Genomic DNA, 23,167 nt, shown 5'->3' on the forward strand with positions numbered 1-23,167 from the left:
TTGTTTTTGGTTAGGCAGTGGGGTTAAGTGACTTGCCCAGGGTCACACAGCTAGTTAAGTGTCACATGTCTGAGGCCCAATTTGAACTCAGATCCTCCTGAATCCAGGGCTGGTGCTCTATCCACTGCACCACCTAGCTGCCCCCAGTTATATGTTCAAAATAGGAAGATAAACTTGTCCTTTTTTGCAGTGACAGTAAGGTGGCATTCAATAAGTTTTAAGCCTATCAAATATTGTTAGATTATAACATTAGTAATAGAACATTGTTTTTCTGTTATTGTTCACTGATGGGTTTTGGAGCATGCAATAGAAGCATCTTTGGTTATTTCTTTTCACTACCTCCCACCACCCTTGGCAAATAATAAATGTGCCGAATTATTGGAAACCTCAAGTCTTGAACCAAGTAAAAACTTCACTCATTTACAACTTGTGGGATAACTAGGACAGTAGTAATTGAAATCCTGTTCAGAACCTACAATCCTCAAAACATTTGAGGTATTAAAAATTGATAGAATATGTATAGAAACCCAAAAGCTTAACCTTCACCATATAAGTTATATCCTGCTATTAATGGAAGTAGAAAAGATTAATTAAATTTGCAGTTAATTGTACAGTTATGTCTTTGAAACATGAACAGTGATCTCAAGTTGATTAATTTTATATATATTTAAACCTTTTGGAGCTGTCCCTCTATTATTTACTTAAGCCCCATTGAGGTATCATTTTTTTCCCCCTCGGGAGTTAAATATTTGTAGACTGTTCCAGTGATTAATAAAATAACCCCTAGTGCCACTTGACAAATTGAGTCTAAACTTTTCTCACTGTCACCATTATGGCTTTTTATATGTTCTCTGAATACGATGTCTTAATTCTCATGTGTTTCTTTTTTATCATTATTAAACAACTTTGTAACTTTGTTTCTGTAAAGCATTTCAGATGGGGAAGAAATAATGCATTATGCAAAATAAAGTTTATTGTATTGTATTCCCAGCCAAACAGCTTGTAATCTACAATAAAAAAATATTGGGGGCTCAAACCATTAATCCAGTTTCTACAAAGAGAATGCAAGTGGAGCACAGGAGATGAAGAACTTAAGACACTCAGATGACTGAATTTATTCCCCCGATGGAAGAATTTTGTTCCAGATTGCTAAATTTTAAAAAAAAAGTTGAGGACTTGACTAATGGGCATTACCATTTTGCTGAATTAAAACTGTCACAGTTTTTCTTAGGGTATACAACGCTACACATTAAGGAGAGCCTAGGTATTGAAATTGGCATAATCGGATCTAGTACCCCTGAATGTTTCTTTTCTGTTGAAATCTTCTAGTATGTTAGCAGTTGTGCTTTTTTTTAATCCTGAGATAAAGTCATAGATTTGTATAATGATAATGTTCAAGTACATTTTAAAATAAAGATTATTTCTAAAAGCTGTTTTTAAGATATCTCTTTGTTCTTGTGTATTTCAATTGGCTTATAACGTGGAATGAATTCTTAAGGTACCGGATTTTTAGTGAAATTAAGTATGTTCAGATTTAGGAAATAGCCGATTTCTCTGATATAGCAGAATTAAGTCGAATTACTAGGATTTTCCCCTCTTCATCTAAATATTTACCTTGGACACCATTTAACTGTTCTATGCAACTTTAAATCTACCAAACCCCTTAACTGATTAGAATAAATCAGAATTGAAAAAGTATTACGAATACAGATTTTTGGTGAAAAACAGTTTGAAGTTTGCTTTTAAGAGATCATGTTGGACACTAAAATTGAAAGAAATGATGAGCGCCTGAAAATATAGGGACTTTATTTTAATAAAAAGTATTAACAGTTTAAAAACCTTTGGTGTTACAAAGTTGCAAGGTTGTAAAATATTTCTATTAACATTTGATAGGCAGACTAAAGATGAAAGCAAGAAGCCAGAAGTTAAGAAAGTGGAGAAGAAAAGAGGTTAGTAGATGAAACCTTGTATTTTGTAATTTATCTCAATATGCAAGGTTGACAGTTTGATATGTTATCTGAAGATACTGAAAAAATTTGGTTCTGCTTTGTGTTCTTAATGTTTTTGTGTAAATTGAAATATCAGGGTCATTTGGGATTATGTGAACCTTAAATTTCTCTGGCTTTACCAAAGGTGGACACAGTGTTATTAAATGATTTGTGAATGACTTGTTATATATACAGTATCTACTCGTGGAAAAGAGGTGTTCTCATCAGCGAAAGTTAACACTAGAAATAAGATCTTTAGTGGAAGTAGACACTCACTGCTCATTCTGTGTGTGACTGGTTCAATGGGTTTTGTCACTTATAAGAATGAGTTGTTAATTTCTAGAGGCTTCAGATTAGAATTTGCTCCAAGACCAAAGCAATCACTGAGAAGTTTAAGTAATTAGATGATAATTCTTAGCTTTAAAATTATGAAGTATTTTGATGAAAACTCAGTTGATGATTCACCTTATTTTCTAAATATTTAATAGAAACATCAATGGACTCTCGACTTCAAAGGATACATGCAGAAATTAAAAACTCCCTCAAAATTGATAATCTTGTAAGTTTATTTATGATGATTATAAAATAGAAGAAGCATGGTATCTGCCATAGTTTGATAATTTATTGTAATATGAAGGGTTTTAGATATGTCTGGCAGTTTAAAAAAAGTCTTTCAAATATCAAAGTATTTTCTGTTTGAAGTCTACCTTAAAAAATGATTGAATTTAGTCAGATTATTGACTATTCGCTTTAACTGAAATTTTACATGTTTAAGGAGAAACTCAAAATGCTGAAACTTTTCTTTTGTTAAAAAGGATGTAAACAGATGTATTGAGGCCCTTGATGAGCTTGCATCACTTCAGGTCACCATGCAACAAGCACAGAAACACACGGAGATGATTACAACATTAAAGAAAGTAAGCATTTTGCCTTTTATTCCATCGAGTTTAGCTGTAATCATTATATTTTGAATGTTATAGATAGATCAATGTGATTACTAACATTTCTTTGTCCTTTCCAGATAAGGCGCTTTAAAGTTAGTCAGGTTATTATGGAAAAGTCTACAATGCTATACAACAAGTTTAAGAACATGTTTTTAGTTGGTGAAGGAGATTCTGTTATTACACAAGTGCTGAATAAATCACTTGCTGAACAGAGACAACATGAGGAGGCCAATAAAACGAAAGAACAGGGAAAGAAAGGTCCAAATAAAAAGCTAGAAAAGGAACAAACAGGTATGTAGTGATTTCTTATCTGTGGCTCAGATATTTTTAAGTTCTTTACTTGAAACTCTTTTAAGTTACTTGTAGTTTAGTAAAGCTAGACAATATAATACAGTAGTGGTGGGTGCTGCCCAAATCAGAGGATGAACTGAGCCTTCTACTGGCTACTAGATGGAGCTTTTCTTCTTTATTATATTTGTCCCTTACTATATCTACAGCTGTCTGTTATCTCAAGGTTGAGTCTGTCCAGTTCTTCTCTTTGATTTCTTTAGCAACTACCATTATTTTTTAACCATCTGATAATAGAAAAGGGGTGTTTAATAATCTCATTTTCTCTAGCCCCTCACTTTAAGATTTTAATGAACTATTAGCATTTGGCTGCAGGATGAATATTGTAACTACTTATGCTCTGACTTGGAGAATATACCCATAGAAAGTGATTTTGGTGGGCAAGAAATAATGAGTGCTTACTTATAAACCAAGAATTTAAGAATTGCATTGACTGCAATTCTTTATCTCCTATATAATTATATATGTAAATTTATTTTTAAACTTCTCATAAGTATGTGTAATCTACTCAGGTTATTTAAAAATAACTTGATATTGATTATAATGAAGTGTTGAGTTATGGATAATGTAACTTTAAGGTATTTTATTTCAAAAGGTTCAAAAACTTTGAATGGTGGATCAGATGCGCAAGACAACAACCAGCCACAACACAATGGAGAAAGCAATGAGGAAAGTAAAGATAGGCATGAAGCCTCCATGAAGAAAAAGTGAGGAAATTTGTTGACTTTTAGTATAGTACGTTTTACCCCCAAACTCCTGTTGTACATTCATGTTCTTTACTCATTTTCTTTGGGAACAGTTCCAAATTCCACTTAGGGCCGCTCACTTAAAGCTGAAGGGACCTTGAATCCAGGTTATGAGCTCTATGAAATTCATGTGGTTCTTTGTCTGTCTCAGTTGAGCATATAGAAATGGGATGGTTTGTCTGCTGCTTTCCCATGACAACATGGTCACAACTAGCTTGGTATAACTTGAATTCTAACAACTTGCTGTAGAATTTTTTTTTTTTGGTTTTGTAGACTAAAAAGTTTAGTAGTTTAAAACAAGATCTAAAATGTTGGTGTGTTATGAGTATGTATGCACTGATCTTTGCTTTTCCTCCCCTCTACTTTTTAGAACATCCAGTGAAGAAAGGGAGCCTGAAAAAATTCCAAAGGACTCAGCAGTAGAAAACTAATTTTGAAGAGAGGATTGTCACAATTTTTTCATTTAAAAATTTGAACTGCTGAAAGTTTTAAATAATTTTTATAAGCATAGATTTTGATGTTTAAGAACTTGTTTTAAGGGGAAACATTCCCTTTATATCTTCGTTTTAAAAGTAAACATTCTTGCTGATTGTATTTGTGCAGTATTAACCGCTATATACACAGTAAAAGTGTGTGTCTTTGGGGGAGAAAGATCCATTTAGGAAATGTTAAACTGCTTTTATTTTTTAAGAGTTATAGTTGTAGTATATTTTTTGATTATTGTATGTTAATGTGTAGTTAATGGTGGTCAAGAGTTACTTTTTTTAACTGCCACCTGTATAAACCCTTCCCATGTTCCTAAATACCTTGGTATTTTTTTGTGCATAGTTTTTAAAATCTTGTATTTACTGGATTGTCTTTTTGCTGTTTGTGGTTTTTGTAGAAGTTAAGCATTTTTATAGTAGCTAAAATGTTACTTCTGTATAAGAATACTTATTCACTCCCTTTTATAGAAATTAGTATTAATCTTGCAAACTCCATTTGCCAGGTTTTCCTGCTTTGAAACAATTTTAAGTTGTGATGCCTTTTTTTTTAAAGCATTTGGGTAACATGGCAATTTGGGAAGTAGTAACTTGTTTTTTTAACAGGCAAAAATCACGTATGTTTTCTTTCTTTTTTGTAGTAGCTGGGCATAGCTTTATGAAAGAAGTTGGATAAATAGGGTTACTAATTAGTCTGTAAGAAGTGGCAATCTATAAAGTTAATGGTGGTTACTGGGAACAGTCAAAACTATGGAATTTTAGGTTAAGACTGGAGGCACTTAAAACAAGGGAGTATACCTTTATGGAACAAAAGGTTACTAATAAGTGCTCTGATATGAGATATTCCAGATTTAACTAAATAGCAGGACTTTTAAAGAGAAAAATTGACTCAGTTAACTCAGTTAACATGTAAATATGCCCCCTAAAATAGAAAACTTCAAGGCACTTCATGTTGTACAAGTATGAATGAGGAGAAATTACTGGTGAAGTTTGAAGCATAATATTAGTTCATTAGTTTAAAAAACAGCAATACTTAACAGATACAGTGTTTTAGGTTGTACACTTTTGACTACATAACGTATATTTCAGGAATCCTTGATTATTTTAGAAAGCATGTCAATTTTTTTTGTAGACATTTCCACAATTCGGAGCTTGAATAAAGTGGTTAACTTGTGTAGATTGAGAAGATCTACTTTCAAGAGACAAAAAGGTACAAATGAGAATACCACCTATTGCTTTGTTGGAATACTGCTATATATGCCAGTAATATTAGCAGTTTGCTCCTAATTTAATTTTTTAAACAATCAGATTTATTGTAGCTAATTCAAAGTGTCAATGTAAACTTAACCAATTTTGATTAAAGATAATTTTGTCGATCTGAATTCACTAGTATGTTGTTTGATCAAGATGCGTAACACTTTTTCCTGATGAAGAATCGATTTCGTCATAGCTTCCAGAAATTATACAGTAAGGTAAGATAAAATAACTGATTTCAAGGCTTAATTAGGAAGAAGGCTAGAATTGTGCTGGCACATGTGCAACAAGGTATCCTAGATCCTGAAAACTGACAGTTTATAGTTGATTTCAAGTCACTCAACTTGCATAGGAAAGCTATTACTGAATTTTTTACTTCAACCGAATGAAGTCACCACTGTGTATTTTTAGACTTTTCTTTGTTGCATCTTAACATACTTAATAAAAAAAACCCTTAAAGTTACTTTTAGCTAGACTTTTTGTAGTCTGAAGTTATAGAACAAAAATTATCAAAACGAGTGGTAACTTGGTAGAAACATCTATAAGTCAAACTTCTCCATTACAATATTGTATGAAAATATGAAATACCAATTCTTGGCATTTTTCAGGGTGGTAAGTGAAAAATTAAACTCAAGCTTGGTGCACAGTAGAAAAGAGTACATAAGTAACTGAACAGTGGAAAAATTGTAAATATTTTAAATTAGGGCAAGACTCGACAAAACTATCTAAAGTTCATGTGATTACCAACCTTTTTACAAATGTATGATGAGGTTCTCTTAAGCACAGTCATAACTCTAAGTACAGATGTTGTTCCCAAAAATCCAGGCGTAAAATTCAGTTTTCATTCTTTTAATGTTAACCTAGACAAAAGAAAATGGAAAATTTGCCATATTTTTTCAAAACTCAAGATCTCACCCATTTTTAAAAAATTTTTTGGCTAGGCATTCAGGGTTAATTAACTTGCGCAGGGTCACAGGTGTTAACTGTATGAGGTTGGATTTGAACAATGGTCTAAGGGCCACTGTTCTTATCACCTGTGCCACCTAGTTGCCCCTTAGGTTTTTTCACATTAAAATGTTTTCTTATGACATGTTTATTTCCATATACAAAGAAAAGAAAGGTGAAACAATGTGACGAAACTGGTCTTTTTTGAACTTCCTTCTCAGAGATATTTAGTATCAGGGTATTTAACATTTTTTGTGTCATGATCCCCTTTAGCAATGCACAAAAACATAACTGTTAAAAATCTTAAGTACATTGACCAAGTTAAATATTCCTGCTTCAAGCCAAAGTTTCTACATTACAAAAAGGCATATAAAAAGTATGTTTTACAACATGACTAATATGGGAAATGTGCATCAAATCTGCTTACGGGGCATGGGGCGGGTAGGGAAGAGAAGTAGAATGCAAAATGTTGGATTTTTAAAAAATATTTTAGACAGAACCAACAGCAATTTACTTGGACATAGGGTAGTAGTAAAATTTGGTTTCTATCTTCAACATGGATATAGAAAACTTAAATGATACTGGGCATATCAAACTACTCAGTGAGTCTATTAAATCTTAACTAATTTGAATTTAAGAACATTAACATGATTATTTTTAAATCTTGGTGAAAATCAAATGAAACTGCACTGACAACCACCACTAAACCACTGCTTCAGAGAAGTTCTACCATTTACCTTCCAAATCAGTAAAACCAATGTTGACAAAATTTTGAAAGGACAAATTACTGAGGCACTAGAGATTCCACTTATCTTGAACATCAATGCAACTAATTAAACTTGCTTGCTCTGCAACTATTTCTGATTTTCATTAAACTACATGCCCCCATCTCTTTTACATAATTGACCCGTAATTTACCTTTGCTTTCTCTTGAAGTCCACTCAGTTCCTTGGGTCACATAAGTAATCTTAAGTGGGTCTAATTTTATTACTTGCAACTTGAAAGGAATGACTAAAGCAGAGACACAGGTTGCCTTTGTGGTTAGCTCAGAGAAAGAAAAATGTAACTAGAGTAATAACAAATTTACTATGAATTTAATATATCATATACCCAAACTTAAGCTTTAAAAAAAAAGCTACCAAATAATAAAACTGTTAACAGCTAAATGGGTTAGCCAAATAGATTGCTTTTGCCTAAGATTCTCCTGACATTCAGAAAGTGACATGTCTGACAAGTATTGCAACTATTCCAAACAACCATGGGTTGTTCATAGTGTCCCTGTGTTGTCTTCAGTTAAAAGTTCCAGGGTCAACATAAGGATAAGCAAGGAACTCCCCCAGTTTGTTGCCTTCAGAATCATAATGGAGCATTCGGAAGCAAACATCACAGAAGAAACATGGATCCTCTGGTGCAAAGCAGTCGTTGTTGGTCACCCATCTGTAGTTTAAAAGAAAAATTTAATATTTGCATTTTACTTTGACTCACATGTAAAAAAAAATGAGGGAATATAGCGATATGCCCTACCACATCCTCTTATTACCAAAATGTTTTGTTTTCCTACTGCTCTGATGAAGCACCTACATGGCAGGGTGGGCATAGAGAACTGCAGTCAGTAAACTTTAGTTCAAATCTTGCCTTCCTCATTTACAAATATGCAAAATGGGGAAAATAAAAGCATCAGTACTTCCAGGATTTTTGTGAGGATCAAATAAGATATCTGTCAAGTGCTTTGCAAACCTTGAAGCACTATATAACTACTATTGTTACTATGTGGCTCTATAAATAAGTTTGATTAGTATCATTAGAGAAATAATTTCAACCTATACATATTTAATCAAACTTATGGTAAATATATCCCATCAAAATGACTATGAAAGTTGAGAACAACCTGATTCAGACTTTCACATGAATCCTTTTTTTCACATGTCCCCTTTATTTGTTGTAGGGTAATTAATTTTATGAGTAAATATGGTATCACATCATGCATAGTTTACTCCTGAAGAGAAAAGAATGAAAAATATGGGGCCAATGTGTGGATTCAGTATCATGTAAAAACATTATCCAATATGAGATCTAAATAATGTTTTAGTCGTGCTTTTGCACTACAGCAATAAGCTCATTGCAAAACTGGGAGCCTGGATGAAAAACCCATAAAATTAGAAAACGACCTTTAACCTAGAATTTAAATTTGATGTACAATACTGGAAGCATGACTCGTATTTAACTGAAGTTATAGAAATGATACACATGATGACAGATTAAAAATCTTTTAATAAAATAATGAACATGGGGTCAGCTAGGTGGCACAGTGGATAGAGTCGGGGGGGACCTAAGATCAAACAAGGCCTGAGACTAGCTAGCTGTGTCACTTAACCCCTTGGATAAGTCACTTAACCCCATTGCCTCCCCCATTCCCCCCAAAAATAAAAAACTGGGAATTCTTGGTAATTTTAACAGGTTCATTCATCATATTCATTCTAAAAACAAGCTATCACTCTGTAACAAGATGATTCTATAGAGAATAGAGTCAAAATTGAAAACAAACTGGTAGAGTCAAGACAGTGTAGTAGAGGCAAAAAATGAAAGGAGTGAGAGGGATGCACTGGGAGGAGTGGGAAGGGAGAGGTAGAATGGGGAAAACTTTCTCACATAGAAGGCACTCAAGGAAGCTTTTTACAGTGGAGGGGAAAATGGGGCAGCGGGAGTAGCAGATAATTCTTAAGTCTTACTGGAATTGATTCAAAGAGGTAAGGATATATATACGCAATCAGTTGTGTAGAGAAATGTTAGACCAGAACTAGGAGCCAAATAGGATTAGAGGAAGGGGTTGGGAGATGGTAAAAGATTAGATTAGATGGTAAAAAATAGATTAAGGGAGACAGTGGTTAGAAGCAAAATACACTTCTAAGGAGGGATAAGATAAAAAGAAAATGAGATGGAAGGAAATTCACAGTAATCATAACTAAATGTTGTAAATTTTAGTTTTCAACATTCACTTCCATAAGATTTTGAGTTTTAAAATTTTTCTCTCTTCCTCTCCTTCCCCAAGACGCAATGCAATCTGATGCAGGCTCTACTTATAAATTCATATTAAATATATTTTCACATTAGTCATGATGTAAAGAAGAATTAGAACTAATGGGAGGAACCAAACCAAACAACAAAAGAAAATGAGAACAAATAGTATGCTTCCATCTGCATTCAGACTCCTAAGTTCTTTCTCTGAATGTGGATAGCATTTTCCATCATCAGTCTTTTGGAGTTGTCTTAGATCTTTGCACTGCTGAGAAGTGCTAAGTCTATCAGAAACAGTCACTGCACTGTTACATGTAACATGGCTGTTACTGTGTACAACGTTATGGTTGTGCTCATGAGTCTTTCCAGGTTTTTCTGAAGTCTGCCTGCTCATCATTTCTTATAGCACAATAGTATTCCATTACATTCATATACCATGACTTGTTCAGTCATTCCCCAGTTGATGGGCATCCCCTCAATTTTCAATTCTTTGCCACCACAAAAAGAGCTGCCATAAATATTTTTGTACGTGTGGGTCCCTTTCCCATTTTTATGATCTCTTTGGGATACAGACCTAGAAGTGGTATCGCTAGGTCAAAGGGTATGCACAGTTTTATAGCCCTTTGGGCAAACTTCCAAATGGGTCTCCAGAATTGTTGGATCAGTTCACAACTCCACCAACAATGCATTTAATGTTCCAATTTTCCCACGTCATCTCCAGCATTTATCATTTTCCTGTTTTGTCATGTTAGCCAATCTTATAGGTGTGAGGTGGTACCTCAGAGTCGTTTTGATTTGCATTTCTCTAATCAACAGTGATTTAGAGCATTTATTCATATTACTATAGGTAGCTTTAATTTCTTCCTCCAAAAACTGTTCATATCCTTTAACCATTTATCATTGGGGAATGACCTGTATTCTTACAGATTTGACTCAGTTCTCTACATATTTTAGAAATGAGGCCTTTATCAGAGACACTGGCTGTAAAAACTGTTTCCCAATTTTATGACTACCTTCTTGATTGCATTGGCTTTGTTTATACAAAAACTTTTCAATTTAATGTAAACAATATAATCCATTTTGCATTTCATAATGTTCTCTACCTCTTGCTTGGTCATAAATTCTTCCCTTCTCCATAGACCTGACAGGTAAACTATTCCCTGCTCTCCTAGTTTGCTTATAGTAAGTATCAGCCTTTCTATCTAAATCATGTACCCATTTTGACTTTATCTTGGTATATGGTGTAAGATGTTGGTTTATGCCTAGTTTCTGCCATACTCAACAGTATCTACAAGAGAAATAACTCAAACAGAAAGCACATAGAATTAAAAATAAAGGGTTACAGTAGAATCTAATATGCTTTAGCTGATGTAAAAAAAAAAACCCAAAACCAGTAGCAATCACAATCTCAGACAAAGCAAAAATAGAACAAATTAAAAGACACACAATCAGGGAAACTTGTGCTAAAAGGTACCACAGACAGTGAAGTATTATCAAAAAATTTTCTGATAAAGGCCTCATTTCTTTTTCTTTTTAAAAAAATTTTATTAATTTATTTTGATTTATCAACAATCACTTCCATATGCTTTTGAGTTGAAAATTTTCCTCCCCCTCCCCCCCGCAAGACGGCACACAATCTGATATAGGCTTTACATTTACATTCCTATTAAACATATTTTCACATCAGTGAAGTTGTAAGTAAAAATTAAAACCAATAGGAGGAACCATCAGAAAGATGAAACAAAACTTCAACAGGTGAAAAATAAGTGACAGTGATTCAACTTCCATAGTTCTTTAGATGTGGACAGCATTTTCCATCACAAGAAAGGCCTCATTTCTCAAACATATACTATGTATAGAACTATGTCAAGTGTATAAAAATAAGAGCCATTCCTTATTAATAAATAGTCAAAGAATATAAACATGCCGTTTTCAGAAGAGCAAAGCTATCTGTAGTTATGAAAAAATGCTCTAAATCATTATTGATTAGAGAAAGGCAAATGAAAATAATGCTGAGGTTATCCCCTCATACCTATCAGAAATGACATGCTAGAGAGGATGAGGGAAAAATCGGTATGTTAATGAACTATTGGTGGAGTAGTGAACTGGTCCAACCATTCTATAAAACAATTTGGAACGAGGTCCAAAGGGTTATAAAACTGATACCACTAATAAGTCTGTACCTCAAAGAGAGCAAAGAAAAAAGAAAAAGACCTACATGTACAAAAACAGCAGCTCTTTTTGTGGTGGCAAAGAATTAGAAATTGAGGGGATGCTCATCAATTGGGGAATGGGTGAATAAATTTTGGCATATGATTGTGATGGAGTACTATTTTGCTGTGGCAAATAATGATGGGGGAGGTTGCAGAAAAAACACTGCAAGACCTATATGAATGAACTGATGCAAAATGAAGTGAGAAGAATCAGATATCACTGTGCACAGTAACAGCAATGTGGTAATGATGATCAACTGTGAAAAACTCAGCTACTCTGAGCAATACAATGATCCAAGACGATTCCAAAGGACTCATGACAAAAAATGCTATCCACTTCCACAGAGAGAACTGATGAACTCTGAGTGCAAAATGAAGTATAATTTTCTCACTTTCCTTTTTTTCTGGGGGGGGGCGCGTGCGTTTTGCTAGCAAGTTCTGCATGATTTCATATGTACAATTCATATCACATTGCTTGAATTCTCAGTGGATGGGGGAGGGTGGGAGGGAGAGAACTTGGAACTCAAAATGTAAAAAGGAGAATGTTAAATATAAATTTTTTTTTTCAAAAAAAGATAAACATCATACTTAAAGACCATCAGAATTCTCAAACTCCAGAAGCACTTCAGTGGGAGCCAGTGAACATGAATTCTAATGTAGATATGTCAGTAACCTGCAATACTACAATGTATAATTCTCAAACTATGGACCTCAGCTTCATTCTCTCAAAAATTCTGAGGCTATCCTTATGATCTAAGGTTTCTTTTAATTCTAGAACTGTAAGGTGCCATTTTACATTGTTCTCCTCCTAAGATTAAAATGGAAATTGTCTCCCTTTTTAAGTCTTCCAGCGTTTTACAATCTCATCCATTCTAATAAGTTTTCCCACCGCCGTGTTGACTATTCAGAATTTGTACTATGTTATTAATCAGAAAAGTAAATTTAAAGTACTCAAAGCAGACATATTAAATACTCATTTCTTTTCCATGTACAAAAGGCATTCCATTTTCCCACAGAGGGTCAGAAAGCTAATGAATGTCCCCAATAAAACTACTCATCTCACATTTTGAGAAACATTAAGGATTACTTACCTGGCTGTGTACATTTTACAAACAAAACATTTCCTGGTCCATAACCAGTGCTTCTTGGTGAGTAGGGGATAAAGTGTCTTATCCAAGCAGTCATCATGATGCACAAGCCTTAAGGAAGAATACATTAGGGCATTACAAAGACAAAGTGTTATATAACCTACCTTCACATTCTCATTTATTGCTATTCACTTTACTCATCCATTAGTTGGCACTAATATGTAAGAGACCTTCCTATAAGTATAAATTATTCAGTTAAGAATATAAATGTTATGATGGTAGGTGAGATCCTCAATGTTTGCCCAAAATACAATTTCTATAAAACCTGAGTGCAGACTATGATTACATTTTTACAAAGATTTAAATAGTAAATTGATATGGACAAAAAACAGTAATGGTAAAAATTAAGGGAAAAAAACTTTAGGTTTTTCTAAATCTAAAACAATTTTCAGAGCAAATATGTAATAACGCAAATGCTTAATAAATGTTTGCTGAATTGGTGAACTGAATCTCATCCAAACTCCTCAATTTCCTCTAAAATCCCTGACATATCATCTAGTCAGCGCTTATCTGCTTCTAATGAAAGGGGCTCATTACTTTAGTAAGGAAGGTCATTAAAGTTTTTTTTAAAGCCAATATATCGCATCTAGTAACAATATCTTCATTATATCAAGTCAATATATGTCTCTGTCAAACTTCCACCCACTGCTCCTATTTTTGCCATCACAATTATAATGATATATCCAATCCCCTTTCCATATGAGAGTCCTTTGCATATTTCTCATGCATTCAAAATAAGAACCTGCAAAATCCCTAAATATCAAATATACAATTAATTTCAGTATGTCTCACTTATAAATACAGGAAATTAAATAATACATTTTAGAAAGATTTACAATAATAACTGAAACACTGGGAGCAAACCAAAATAAGTTATCATATAAGTATTTTAATTAATTAGGATTTTAACATCTTTCAATTAAAAGTAGCACCCAACTTCTAAGGAGGTTGAGTTCTAAGAGCTGATTTTCATTTGTCTGGTGGCAATTCATAATACATTTTCCAGAGAAACAATTATATAGGGTGGTTGGTAAGTAGTAACCAAATTTCCAGGCCAACCAACATTAGTCTATTTCACTCATAATGAAGCTACGGGACTAATGTTATCTTAACCATTATAAATCTGCTTCTACTGAAAAATTAGTATGAAGTTTCAAGCGGACATGCCAAAAACACATCTCCCTCCCCTCCTCTGCTTACAGCTGCAGACACCAGCTATCCCTTAACTGCAGTGGTGACTTCCTCTGACAGAACATAATCATCTAGATCAAGTGGAAGGAAGAACACAATGGCAGCGAACAACAGCACAGGCTGGTGGAGGTGAGGAGAGATGGCAACCTTAGAGGTCAGGTCACTTAAATTGTTACCACTGCCTCTGATGAGGCAGGGACAGAGCTAAAGTCTCCAGCTTCCTTAACTCCAAGAGGAGAATTTAAGGGCTTTGAGGGCAAAAGGTTGCTGTTTTCACAACAATCTCAGTGCAAAACTGGAAAAGGGCAGCAATGGTAGAGGTAGGTAGCTAGGGTCTTGTATATATAGACATTGTAATTCCAAGTGTTAGTAAAAGGAGTTCCTCTACTTGTGCCACAGGTAATACCTAAGTGAAACATATAACTAATTCCTAAGTCTCCTCTTAGTAAATGTAATCCTTCCAATTAATTTTTTTTTATCAGAATCACCAAAAATATTGTTTTTCTCTCTTTCACCATTTGGTAATGGTATTAACCAATAATCTAAATACGAAAGGGGGAAAAAAAGGTAAAACAAGAAGGTGCCTGGGTGATACATAAAATGCATAATCATACCCAATCACAGCAGCTTGTATTAAATATGAGTTAAGAATTTAGATGTAATACCAAATAAAACAGAAGGCAGAAAGTGAGGAAATCCTAAGTGGTTAGGAAACTTTGGTTACTGAACTGAAATAAACTAGTTTTTTTGCTGTAAGTAACCTATAATGACGTTAAAAGTTTTTCTTTTTCTCATTCTGATGTATGTTCAAAAAAGAGAAAGGAAATACAGCATAAGCTAAATATTTCTATATACCTTATATCTGTGATAATGACAACATGCTCACAGTCTCCCTGGTGACAGTACAGGTAAGGAAAACCTAATTTAATGTACAGGTCATTGAAGGTGAAATCTTCCATTTTAGCAGACTGGAACTTCCCATATCCTCGATCGTGGGACTCTGACCACTCAATAATTGTTCTGAAAACAAGCAGGAGTATATATGATCAACCATGCTGCCCAAGAAACATAAAAGGATAGAGGACATTTGGCAGGAGTGTCATGTTGCACTACAACTAACACCTCCCAGTTAACTGGAGAATTGTCAATTCTAGATTGAAGTCATTGTAGCTAAGACATGATGAGGTTTCAATATCCTTGTCTTTCTTTTACTACTTGTAATTGATATGGCTTTACAAAGATCCTTCTTTGGGACGGTATGAGGAAAATTTCAAAAAAAACTTACGCAAATATAGGATTCTGACTAAATTAGTTAACAGAACACCATCCATTATTTATATAATGTCCATTGGTAAGTATAGCAAAGTAATAATAATAATGATAACTAGCATTTACAAAGCACTTTGCAAATATCTCATTTTATTGTTACAACACTGGAATGTAGATGCTTTCATTATCCCCATTTTATATATAAGGCAACTGAGGCAGAGAGAAGTTAAGTGACTTACTCAGCTAGTAAGTACTGGAGGTCAGATTTGAACTTGGGTATTTCTGACTCCAGGTCCAATGTTCTATCCACTGTGCCACTTAACTGTTTCCTCAAGTTATAAATAAGTAGTCTTACATCATGCTTTAAGAAACTTCTGACTTCTCCCCCTGCTGCTAATGACCTTCTTCTGTTTACTCATACTTTATCACATATTGTATGTCTATGTATCACAACCCTCTACTAAATTCCAAGTTAGAACTTAAAGGCAAAGAATGAATCTTAACTCCTTTTTCTAAAATACCTAGGACAATATTCTGCACAATCGGCAATTAATATGTAGAATTTAATTTAAAAAATGCAGAAAATGGCAGTGACTTGCTTCAACACTCCCCTAAACCCCTGCAATTACCAGTAAAAAATGACTCTAAACAAATTCTAGAATAGCAGAACCCACAAAAAGACAGAATGAAACAAATTTCCAGCCCAAGACAACCTGGAAGGTAGACAGGAAAAGTCTGTGGCACCAGGTTAAGAGAGGAGCGCAGTCCCGCACAAGATGAGCTAGCACAGACTGGGCCCCAGCAAACCTGGAGTGGGACTCAGGGGACTGAATTATTGGCAGCTGTGGCAGTTTCCAGATTTCTCAGCCCACGAACACCAAACACAACTTAAAATGTCAGTGGGAAACATCTGTTGGACCTGGGTGAAAGAGGAGCACAGTCCAGCTCCAGCCCAGCCCCAAGAAGGGGCAGGAGTGGCAGTGGAAGTGGCTGCTTCTGGAGCTCTCTGCCCACAGACAGAAGGGGATTGTTCAACTGATCAGAAGGAGATTACAGGGATCTCTTTTGGCACTGAGGCAAGACTTTGCTGCTTTGCCCACACCTGGATCTAGGTCACAGTCCTGGGTGGCAGTCCAGGGGTAATGAGGAGCACTAGCATAGCAGAGCTTGTGGCAGCAGGGGAGAGGGAACCCTTCTCACAGTTCTAGGGCAGAAAAGAATGTTTCTGGTCACTCACAGAGCAGAAAACATCTCTCCTTAGACCATACCACCTTGGAAGAACTGAAAACTTATAGGTCCCTAGAAGTATCTCTGAAAACAGCTGCACAAAACCCCTGAAGCTTGGGACAGTATGGCTTCCATACTGGAAGCAGAACCCTACCTGAAGAAAGACTTAAAAAGTCAAGTAATTGGGCTGGGAAAATGAGCAAACAATGGAAAAAAATTCAGACTATAGAATTTCACATTGGTGACAAGAAAGATAAAAACATACACTCAGAAGAAAACAACAAAGTCAAAACTCCTACACCCAAAGCCTCCAAGAAAAACATGAACTGGTCTCAGGCCATGGAAGAGCTCAAAAAGGATTTTAAAAATAAAGTTAAGAGAAGCAGAGGAAAAACTGGGAAGAGAAATGAGAGTGATGCAAGAAAATCACAAAAAACGAGTCAATAGCTTGCTAAAGAAGACACAAAAAATACTTAAGAAAATAACACCTTAAAAAACAGACTAGGTCAAATGGCAAAAGAGGCAAAAAAAAAAAGCCAATGAGGAGAAGAATGCCTTAAGCCAAATTTGCCAAATGGAAAAGGAGGTCCAAAAGCTCACTGAAGAAAATGTCCTTAAAAATTAGAATGGAGCAAATAGAAGCTAATGACTCTATTAGAAATCAAGAAATTTTCAAAAAAAGAAATCAAGAAAATACAAAACAAAATCAAAAAAATGAAAAAAATAGAAGACAATGTGAAATATCTCACTGGAAAAAAGACTGACCTGGAAAATCAATCCAGGAGAGATAACTGAAAAATTATTGGACTACCTGAAGCCGTGATCAAAAAAAAAGAGCTTAGACATCATCTTTCAAGAAATTATCAAGGAAAACTGCCCTGATATTATAGAACCAGAGGATAAAAAAAAAAAAATGAAAGAATCCACCGATTACCTCCTGAAAGAGATCCCAAAAGGAAAATTCCCAGGAATATTATAGCCAAACTTCAGAGTTCCCAGGTCAAGGAGAAAATACTGCAAGCAGCCAGAAAGAACAATCAGGATAACATAAGATTTAGCAGCTTTTACATTATGGGATCGGAGAGCTTAGAATATGATATTCTTGAGGTTGAAGGAGCTAGGATTAAAACCAAGAATCACCTACCCAGTAAAACTGGGTGTAATCAATGAGGGGGAAAAATTGATATTCAGTATCACAGAGGAATTTAATGCATTCTTGAGAACAAACCAGAGCTAAATAGAAAAACTGACTTTCAAATACAAGACTCAAAAGAAGCATGAAAAGGTAAACAGGAAAGGGAAATCATAAGGGACTTATTAAAGTTGAACTGTTTATATTCCTACATGGAAAAATGATATTTGTAACTCATGAGACCTTTCTCATTATTAGGATAGTTGCAGGGAATATATATAGACAAAAGGGCACAGGGTAAATTGAATATGAAGGGATGATATCTAAAATAAATTTAAGGGGTGAGAAAGGAATGTACTAGGAGAAGGAGAAAGGGAGAGGTAGAATGGGGTAAATTATCTCACATAAAAGAGGAAAGAAAAAGCTTTTACAGTGGACGAGAAGAGGGGGGAGGTGAGAGGGAATGAGTGAATCTTATTCTCATTGGATTTGGCTTAAGGAGGGAATAACATACACACTCAATTGGGTATGGAAATCTATTTTACCCTATAGGAAAGTAGAGAGGAAGGGGATATGAGGTGGGCGGTTATAGAAGGAAGGGCAGACTGGGGGAGGGGAGGTAATCAGAAGCAAACACTTTTGAAGAGGAATAGGATCAAAGGAAAGAATGGAATAAATGGGTGTGATAGGATAGAGGGAAATATAGTTAGTCTTTCACAACATGAGTATTATAGAAATGTTTTGAATGACCATACATGTATAATCTATATCGAATTGCTTACTTTCTCAATGAGGGTGGGTGGGGATGGAGGAAGGAAGAGAATTTGGAACTCAGAGTTTTAAAAACAAACGTTAAAAATTGTTTTTACATGTAACTGGGAAATAAGACACACAGGCAATGGGGTATATAAATCTATCTTACTCTACAGGAAAACAGAAGGGGAAGTAGATAAGAGAAGGGGGGGATGACAGGGGGATGACAGAAGGGAGGGCAGACTGGGGAAAGGGGTAATGAGAATACAGGCGTTTTGGGGTGAGGGAAGAGGAGATATGGGGAAAAAATCTGGAATTCAAAAATCTTGTGAAAGTGAATGCTGAAAACTAAAAATAAAATTTTTAAGATTTACATATAGTTTCTTGCCCTGAGTAAATGCAAAGGAATCAAAGTCAATTCATTTCACTATCCCATGATGAAGAACAGCCTGGTGATATGTTTTAATGGTATGGTAACTAAATTTTTTGGATTTGTTTGCAAGGCTGCAATACAAAAGACTATGAGTAAGTTAAAGGAAAGTTTTTGTTTTTAAACACATTTGCAGAAGTTAATATGTCTGTCCTAAAACAAATATTCTCTATACCTCCCTGGTATGACAATTCCTATTTTGGTTGTTCAATGCTCTGATCACAGAATTTTCAAAAAGTTAGGAAGTTAAAATTTTTATCCAAAATATCTTAAGTAATCAAAATACTTCTTGTCAAAAAGTCTTCATTTCTAGCTTATTTGTATTGCTTCCACTTTAGAACTGGGAAAAAACAGATTTTATGAAAAATAATTACCTGCTCAAATCTCTGCATTCAGGGTATCTTCTATCATTGTAAAATGTTCCTTCAAAATAAAAGAAAGCTGACTTGTAAAGATCCTATAAGAAATGACATAAGAGAATTGAAGGGGGAAAAATGTGCCATTAATAAATTATACAAAAAGCATGTACTACTGTTTACATTAAAATGTGCCGTAGTGTTAGCCATCAGGACGGTTTTAAAATTATATAAAACTAATTTTATGGGAACAGCATATATGCAAGGTTCTATCATTTTCAGTTTATTATGCTGTCATTTTAGCTGTTATACTCTGATTTTAATTCATGTTTATTCTTGCATTTGAAGTGGTTTCATAAAAGGGATTCCCTTAAAACCAGCATACCCAATCTCTTCTTCCTTTTTATATTATATGCACATAGTTCAATGTCAAGATACTTTGATGGAAAACCTAAACATTTTCATGCTAACAACCTTTTTTCCTTGTGAAAACCAGCATGAAGTCTCAAAAATCTTTTGCTGCTGTTTATCTTTAGCATAATTATAAGAGTAATATTCTGTTGCATTTGTATAATGCCTTTTTTTTTTTACATTTTTAAAGTGCTTTCATAGATGAGATTCAACTTCAACCCTATTTTAGTGATGGGGGAACTAGGGCTGGTCAAATGACTTGTCCCAAGTGTCCCAGTTGTGTTCCAGCTAGTATCAACACCCAGGTCTCCTGACACTTCAGAGTCCATATGCTTTTTATTAGACAATGGTAACTAGAATATGACTAGTTTCTATCTATACCTAATCCTGGGAGTTCACCCCAGTAAGTCCCTTCATATGACTATAAAAGCATAACTGCAACTTAAATACCAACCACAATGTTACAGAGGATGAAGTAAAGAAATTCTAAAAAGAACCGGGCAAGATTCTCTAAACCAAGCTGTATTTGTTGATTTCAGTGCAAATAAGAAGGTTGGAAGATGGAGGTCAGTATTAAGAAATGGAGCTCTGTAGATTCAGAAACCTCATATGATAAATACTTTCTTTAAAAAGAGTCCAAAGGCCCTGAAGCACCAAACATCACCAAAAATGAAGCTTAATAGTGAAGAAAAAAAATTCTTATCACCTATTTATTTTTCTCCTTCCCATTTCCTTTATCCTCCTTCTCTAAGAAAAACAAAAACAAAATCTTTGACTACACATAAGTATAGTTGAGCAAAACAAAGTCCTATACTGGCCATGTCCAAAGGATGTGTTTCTTCTGCATATAAGTCTATCAGCTCTCTGCCCGGAAGTAGGTAGCATTCTTCATTATCTATCCGCCAAAGAAATATGAAAACTGACTCCTCAAACCAGGAAACAAAGGTTAAAAAATACAAAAGACAATGATTCTGATAATCACTCTTTTTTCCCCAAGAATTTTAGCCTATGTGAACAACAGTCACCATAACTATGAGATTGAAGTGAACCATAAGGCAAGGCCAAGGCTGGGTTGAAGTATAATTTCATTTACAAAACACTGAGGGGAAAAAACTAAACAGATCCCAACTAACAGATGATGACATTCCATTTCATGGCCCTGTCTTTTTTCTTTGATAGAAAAACAAACATATGGAGTATGTTTGTTGTTGCTTAAAAGAAAAGGTTTTCAGATATTTCATCTTCACCTCAACCTTCCTTCCACCAATCCTGAACAAACATCTTTGTAATTCTCATTGTCTTTCTAATCACAGGGCATTTATTTCCTTTGTCATAAACTTGTTCTTGATGTTTTAGATATTTTTTAAAAAATAAAGTATTAAGTATTAAAAAAACACTTGAGGGGAGGAGATTGGTGGCCAACTATGAACAGTATTCTTATAAAACAGTGAAAAACAGAGAGGAAAAAAAGTTTTGGGAAAGCTTGACATGAGATCCAGCTTAGCCATATCATCCCAAGAGTATTTAGAGATGAATCTAGAAAAAAAACAAAATGTGTGAATCCAACAGATCACCAGCATTTCTGGAGTATTCTACTGCTATTATCACTGACAGTGGGACTACCACAGTTAGGACTTTTTAAAATTTTTGGTAAATAGTATTTTATTTTATCCAATTACATATAAAGGTAGTTTTCAACATTTACTTTTTTAAATAAGATTCTGAGTTTCAAATTTTTCTCCCTCCCTTTTATAGCTCCTCCCTCCCCAAGACAGCAAGCAATCTGATACAGAATGTGCAATCATGGGAATGTTTTCACATTAGTCATGCTGTGAAAGAAGAAACAGAACAAAGGGAAAAGGCACACACACAAAAAAGTGAAAATAATATGCTTATATCTGCATTCAGACTCCATAGTTCTTTCTCTGGATGTGGGTATCATTTTCCAACAAGAGTCTTTGTGTTATTTCTCCAAAAGTCTCATGACAGAAAATGCTATTAACATCCAGAAAAAGAACTATGGAGTTTGAATGCAGATTGAAGCATACTATTTACTGTTTTTTTCTTCTATTTTGTGTTGTTTCTTCTTTCTTGTGGTTCCTCCTATAGGTTCTAATTCTTCTTTACAGCATGACTAATGTGAAAATATTTAATAGGAATGTATATGTACAGCTTGTATCAGTCAGTATGACGTCTTGGAGAGAGAAGTGGGGAGGGAGGAGGAAAAACATAAAACTCAAAAGCTTATGGAAATGAATGTTGAAAACTTTTGTCTTTTGTGTAACAGAGTTAAAGTCGTGGTGACTGCATTGTTTTCCAAATAAACACACAAAATGCAAGTTATAACCAGTTAGTGGTCAAGTCCACAAACAGATCTTAACAAGCAAGTATTGGCAGGCAAGCGTATTGCACACTGTTGGGAAGTACAGCACGCACTAGCAGGAATATGTGTGCATGTAATGACTTGTTTACAAGACTATAGTATATGGTTACATGACACAATATTGTATCACCAAAATTTCAATGCAGGAAAAATACCACAAATTTACGATAAATTGTTAAATTTAGGATGTCATCTAAAAAAATATTTTATGTATTTTTTGAAATGATGCAAGTTTCAAAAAAAAAAACCATTAAAGGGCTAAAGAATGTAGATTTCCAGAGGGGCGCTAAGTTTTTGTTTTTTTAAAGGGGGTGGTAGGTCAAATAAGTTTGGGAACCTCTATCTTAGATCACGTATTGCTGAGAAGACCTAAGTCAATCATAATTGATCACTACAGAGTGTTACTGTTACTGCATACAATGTTCTCCTGGTTCTGCTCACTTACTCAGCAGCAATTCACGTAAGTCTTTCTAGGTTTTTCTGCAATTTACCTGCTCATCATTTCTTATTGCACAATAGTCTTCTATTACATTCATATACCACAACTTGTTCATCCATTCCCCAACTGATGGGCAGCCCCTCAATTTCTAATTCTTTGCCAACACAAAAAGAACTGCTATAAATATTTTTATACATGTAGGTCCTTTTCCCGTTTTTATGATCTTTTTGGGATACAGACCTAGAAGTGGTATTTCTGGGTCAAAGGATATGCACATTTTTATAGCCCTTTGGGCACAGTTCCAAATTATTCTCCAGAATGGCTGGATCAGTTCACAACTCCACCAACAATGCACTAGTGTCTAATTTTCTCACATCTTCTCTAACATCTATCATTTTCCTTTTCTATCATATTAGCCAATCTGATAGGTGTGAGGTGGTATATCAGAGTTGTTTTTTAATTTGCATTTCTCTAATTAATAGTGATTTAGATC

General features: G+C 34.6%; 2 protein-coding genes across 2 annotated transcripts in view; one reads left to right on the top strand and one right to left on the bottom strand.

Annotated features, from left to right (window-relative positions):
* Nucleotides 1–5,890, top strand: part of PSIP1 (PC4 and SRSF1 interacting protein 1) — a 31,801-nt gene extending 25,911 nt beyond the window's left edge. Inside the window, 6 exon segments of the mRNA XM_020969716.2 lie at nucleotides 1,894–1,949; nucleotides 2,477–2,547; nucleotides 2,804–2,905; nucleotides 3,010–3,223; nucleotides 3,876–3,987; nucleotides 4,397–5,890. Coding sequence (XP_020825375.1) covers nucleotides 1,894–1,949; nucleotides 2,477–2,547; nucleotides 2,804–2,905; nucleotides 3,010–3,223; nucleotides 3,876–3,987; nucleotides 4,397–4,457 — 616 coding nt within the window. The 3' untranslated portion in view covers nucleotides 4,458–5,890.
* Nucleotides 5,891–6,510: 620 nt separating this feature from the next.
* Nucleotides 6,511–23,167, bottom strand: part of SNAPC3 (small nuclear RNA activating complex polypeptide 3) — a 42,240-nt gene continuing 25,583 nt past the window's right edge. The window contains 4 exon segments of the mRNA XM_020969717.2: nucleotides 6,511–8,144; nucleotides 13,027–13,134; nucleotides 15,130–15,294; nucleotides 19,460–19,542. Of these exon segments, the coding sequence (XP_020825376.1) occupies nucleotides 7,997–8,144; nucleotides 13,027–13,134; nucleotides 15,130–15,294; nucleotides 19,460–19,542 (504 nt within the window). The 3' untranslated portion in view covers nucleotides 6,511–7,996.

The sequence above is a fragment of the Phascolarctos cinereus genome, unplaced genomic scaffold (genome assembly GCF_003287225.1).
Source record: "Phascolarctos cinereus isolate Bilbo 61053 unplaced genomic scaffold, phaCin_HiC Scaffold_4;HRSCAF=312, whole genome shotgun sequence".
Lineage (NCBI taxonomy): Eukaryota > Metazoa > Chordata > Mammalia > Diprotodontia > Phascolarctidae > Phascolarctos > Phascolarctos cinereus.